This window comes from Pseudorca crassidens, chromosome 9 (genome assembly GCF_039906515.1).
Source record: "Pseudorca crassidens isolate mPseCra1 chromosome 9, mPseCra1.hap1, whole genome shotgun sequence".
NCBI lineage: Eukaryota > Metazoa > Chordata > Mammalia > Artiodactyla > Delphinidae > Pseudorca > Pseudorca crassidens.
This window is the reverse complement of record NC_090304.1, coordinates 42,893,583-42,898,357: the sequence shown is the minus strand read 5'-3', so window position 1 is coordinate 42,898,357 and position 4,775 is coordinate 42,893,583. Positions and strand designations below refer to the sequence as shown.

At 55.2% G+C, this 4,775-nt stretch overlaps 1 protein-coding gene across 1 annotated transcript; it reads left to right on the top strand.

Annotated features, from left to right (window-relative positions):
• The first annotated feature begins 1,008 nt into the window (after positions 1 to 1,008).
• RASSF10 (Ras association domain family member 10) lies at positions 1,009 to 3,240 on the top strand. The gene has a single exon (XM_067749850.1). The coding sequence runs from the start codon at positions 1,237 to 1,239 to the stop codon at positions 2,725 to 2,727; it is 1,491 nt and encodes a 496-aa protein (XP_067605951.1). The 5' UTR covers positions 1,009 to 1,236; the 3' UTR covers positions 2,728 to 3,240.
• Positions 3,241 to 4,775: the final 1,535 nt, after the last annotated feature.

Sequence of the window (4,775 nt, the reverse complement as noted above, 5' to 3'; positions counted from 1 at the left end):
CACAGTGGGTACGCAATTATTTATCAAGTGCATGAATGAATGAATAAAAGTACTTTATTCAGGAGGCAGTGAAGAGCCGTCCAAGGTCTTGAAGCAAAGGAGTGAGCTTATCAGGCCTGTGCTCCCAAGGACAAGCTGGGAGCAAGCCTTGCACACAACGGACCATCCTCATCAGCGTCTGAGGATGAAAAAAGTTTATTTGCATTTTGGTCTTGGATTTCTTGAGCTGTGAAAGTTGGCCCTTACCTCCTTTTGACCACATCTAGATCCTGGGTAATGCCAGAAACTGTCGCGGTAATGACTAGGTTTCTCTTTATGAAGGTGGGATGTGGAAAAGAGCTTGGGCCCGGAACTCACACTAGAATCAGGAGTCCCCCTACCAAGAAGGCTATGTGAAGCCAAGGCGACGTGGGGAGCCACAGACATGACGGTGCCGGGCACCGGGAGCAGCCTCTGAACGTCCCCTTCAAGTCTAGACCTTACTATACCTACACTTGTTCCCCGAGCACACTGCCCCGTCCTGTTCGCCTTCAATATGCAAATATTGTCTCCAGACAAGAAAGACTGAAGGCCTTCCGCATTATAGCAGGCTTTTACAGCTCCCGTCTGGAGGTCAGGCAAGCGGTTGGAATCTCCGGTGGTGCGGGGTGTCTCGGTTTCTCTGCGCCGCGGCACTTCTCAGACCGTGCTGCCTAAGAACCAGGAAACGTCTCTGGGGCGCCGGGAAAGGTGAGAAAGTCCAGCTAGCTCTAGGCGCAAGGAGCGGAGCCAGTGGGCCGAGAAGAGGAGCAGAGCTGACCCGCGCCTAGGCACGGATCCAGGCCCTGCAGCACGGAGGTCCCCGAGTCCCTCTCTCGAACCGACGCGCAGTAGAGTGCCCACGCGGGCAGCGCGGGAGAGGGGCGGGCCTGGGCTCCGTGCCTCCCGCGTTCCGGCCGTAGCTCCGGCGCTGGGGGCGGGAGGGGGAGGAGCCACGTGGGGAGGAGCGAAACCCGGAGGCCCCGGGAACCTTAGGCAGAGCCAGAGCGGCGGGAGCCCGAGCCCGCGCATGCTGCTCCGGGAGCGCGCCGTCCAGGCCGAGCACCGCCGCAGCTTGCCTTCTCTGCGCAGCTGGGAGAAGGGCCGGTGCTGACGAGGACGAGGATCCCGAGCTCCAATCCCTATTCAAGAGCTGCCGGGCTGCCCGCTGCCCCAGTGGGGCTCGGCTCCTCCCGCCACCTGCGTCCCGGTTGAGCCATGGATCCTTCGGAGAAGACGATATCGGTGTGGATCTGCCAGGAGGAGAAACTGGTGTCCGGTCTCTCCCGTCGCACCACTTGCTCGGACGTAGTGCGGGTGCTCTTGGAGGATGGCTGCCAGCGGCGACGCCGGCAGAGGCGAGGCCGGCGGCGGGGCATAGCTGGCGACCCGCCAGGCCCAGGGGAGCTGCCGGAACCCCTGGACGAGGACGACGACGCGCTGCCCCAGGGCATGTTGTGCGGGCCCCCCCAGTGCTATTGCATTGTGGAGAAGTGGCGGGGCTTTGAGCGCATCCTGCCCAACAAGACGCGCATCTTGCGCCTCTGGGACGCCTGGGGTGACGAGCGAGAGAACGTACGCTTCGTGCTGGTGCGTAGCGAGGCGTCGCTGCCCAACGCGGGACCCCGCAGTGCCGAGGCGCGCGTTGTGCTCAGTCGCGAGCGCACCTGCTGCGCCCGGGGCGTCCCGGCGCGGCCCAGCCTGGCCCTGACCCAGGAGAAGCAGCGACGGGTGGTGCGGAAGGCGTTCCGCAAGCTGGCCAAGCTCAACCGGCGGCGCCAGCAGCAGCCGTCGTCGCCTTGCTCGTCCACTTCCTCGTCTACAGCCTCGTCCTGCTCGTCGTCGCCGCGGGCCGCCGAGAGCGCGTCGGTGGAGCGCATGGAGACGCTGGTGCATTTGGTGCTCTCCCAAGACCACACCATCCGTCAGCAGGTGCAGCGGCTCCGGGAGCTGGACCGAGAGATTGACCGCTACGAGGCCAAGGTGCATCTGGACCGCATGCGGCGGCACGGAGTGAACTACGTGCAGGACACCTACTTGGTGGGCGCAGGCATCGAGCTCGACGGGCGCGGCCCGGGAGAGGAGCCGGCGGCGGCGACGGCGGCGCCGGCCCTGGACGGCGAGGCTCAGGCGGTCGAGCTGGAGGAGCTGGCCCAGCGCTGCGACGACCTGCTGCGGTTGCAGGAGCAGCGGGCCCAACAGGAGGAGTTGCTCGAACGCCTCTCAGCCGAAATCCAGGAGGAACTGAACCAGAGGTGGATGCGGAGGCGCCAGGAGGAGCTCGCAGCGCGGGAGGAGCCCCCGGAGGCTGATGGCGGCCTCGACGGTGAGCTCCTGCTGGAGCGGGAGCGGGTCAGGACGCAGCTCAGCACCAGCCTCTACATCGGGCTCCGGCTCAACACGGACCTTGAGGCCGTCAAGTCGGACTTAGATTACAGCCAGCAGCAGTGGGACAGCAAGGAGCGCGAGCTACAGGGCCTTCTCCAGACTTTGCACTCGTTGGAGCTGACGGTAGTTCCCGATGGGACTCCAGTCTCGAGCGGTCCCTCGCAGGAACCCCGGCCTCAGGCCTGCGCAGAGGTGTGGGTGGACCAGGCCCGCGGACTGGCCAAGAGCTGTCCTGGTAACGACGAGGACTCGGATACCGGGCTGAGCTCTATGCACAGCCAGGACTCGGACTCGGTGCCTGTGTGCGAATCCCTTGTGTAGGAGGAGCAGAGCGGGGAGAGGGAGACGGCCGATTCTCCCTTCTTTGTAGGCAGCACCGGCTTGACCGGCTCAGTGACTTGAAACCAGGCGGGGAGTGGGCCCGGACCTTCTGCCGGGCAGCAGCGCTCTGACTGGGCGAGGGAGGGCAGGGGACGCCTGCTCGGCAGCGGCGCTCCTCTGGCCTTGGAGTGAATGTGGAGGATGATAACCAGACGAGGAAGCAGGGTCTCCATTACAAGCTCTTTCAGGGGAAGAAAGGAGGGAGGAGGTGAGAACCCCCTTATGTTGGAAAACAAATGCTCCAGGAAGTTGACGTGGTCCGAGCCCATTTTCCAAAAAAACAACAAAAAGAGTATCATGGAGATTTCACCAATCTTTTGTATGGGAAGGACTGATGGCAGCTAGAACTTTAGTTTGTGGTATAAAGTACTTTTTAAAGAAACACTTGGATGAAAAGGAAATTCCTTGAATGTTAATTGTGACTGTGAACATGTTAAAACTAGCCAAAGAGGACGCACTGGTGTTGGTCTCAGCCTTACTCACACCTTTGATAAAACCCATAGGCACCAAAATCCTGGCTGTTTACATTTATGCAGATTTGGGAATTACCCATCTGCTAAACTCTTTGCCTTTTATTTTCTTTCAAAGACTAACTCTATTTCCTCCTAGCAAATACAGTATATGTTAAAATGGGGTCCTTTTCCCAAAATCACCTTTTATTATTATAAAAGCCAAACCTAACCCTTGGAGATACAGAATCGTGGTAGACATAACCCCTGGTTAAAATTTAATCTAGGCCCTTTGAGATTTGCTCCTGCAAAGGTATGTGTGTTGTCCTTTTATTCTTATTGCCATTTCATTCCCTTCAGACACTGTTATTTCAGAAAAAATAAAAGGGAAGTTGCAGAATCCAAGTACAACTACATTTGCTGTTTAATGAGCACTCTGGTTGAAAGGTAAGCCTTGAAAGCAAAGATCTTTGTTAGTATTCAGCTTTTTAACTAAGCTACGTGTAAAACCAACCATGACCTCAACAGATTTTACCAAACAAACCCAAGTCTAACTTCAGTATCTTTGGTCAGAGATTAATTAGTTACTTGTCCAAACCTAAATTGAGATAGTGTAAATATCAAGGTTTACTAGATAAGACCTGAAAAGAAAACATAAAACAATCTAATAGTACACCTTAGGTGAAGAATTTGGTTAACAACGGCACGTAGCCATAAAAGCATATAAAGGCATATAAAATTGAGCTAAAGATTCGACTTGAATTACTCTTGTCTGGCTCACACCTTTGCAGACACCACAGCATGCAAGTGCAGTGCTTCTCTCTTAATAGCTAGTGACACAGCCCTGTGGGAACTCAGTGTAATTGTTCCAGTTATTTCAATGAAAACTTATCAGTTGTAGCTAGTTGTTGCCCTGTGGAAGGAGCCTGCTGGCAGTGTTCCCTCCAGAGCTCAGAACTTCTGAGGAATGTGGGATCTAATCTGTCCTGAGGAGGTATTAACAATAGGGTGTGTGCGCGGTGCCAGCCTGGTATCAACCTAACTGTGCGGGGGCCGGCTCCAGTTTCAACACTACATGGGAAGATAACTTAAGAGGTCTTGCTTTTATAGAGAAATTTCTTTTCTTGGAGAGATTCTCTGCTTGTTGCCAAGAGGGGCCTGCCCACCAGACCTCCTCAGACCCTTTGAGCTCTCTGCTTTTTAGACACCCACCCTCCACCACCGCCATGCTATTATAACATGTGTAGATATTTTCAGATTTTCGAGTGGAATGGGAATTAAAAGGCCATTTTCTTAACTGGTGTTTTCCAAAGACATTAGCTGGCATAATTATGGTTTTTTCGTTTCGTCTGATGCAGAAAACGTCTATGCGTTTGGTTTGGAGCATGATTAAAATGAGGAAGGGACCAAAGGAAACCCACTGTCCCAAGACAGTCATTTGAATCCATAAACACAAAGCCTAATGATAGCTTTCTTTTGGAGGCAGAGGTAAAATCCTCATTAGAGTGTGACAAACGCTACTTGTCTGGATGGTTTATG

Bases quoted from the DNA above. Each gene is read 5' to 3' on its own strand.
- RASSF10 (XM_067749850.1), top strand. From the start codon at position 1,237: ATGGATCCTTCGGAGAAGACGATATCGGTGTGGATCTGCCAGGAGGAG.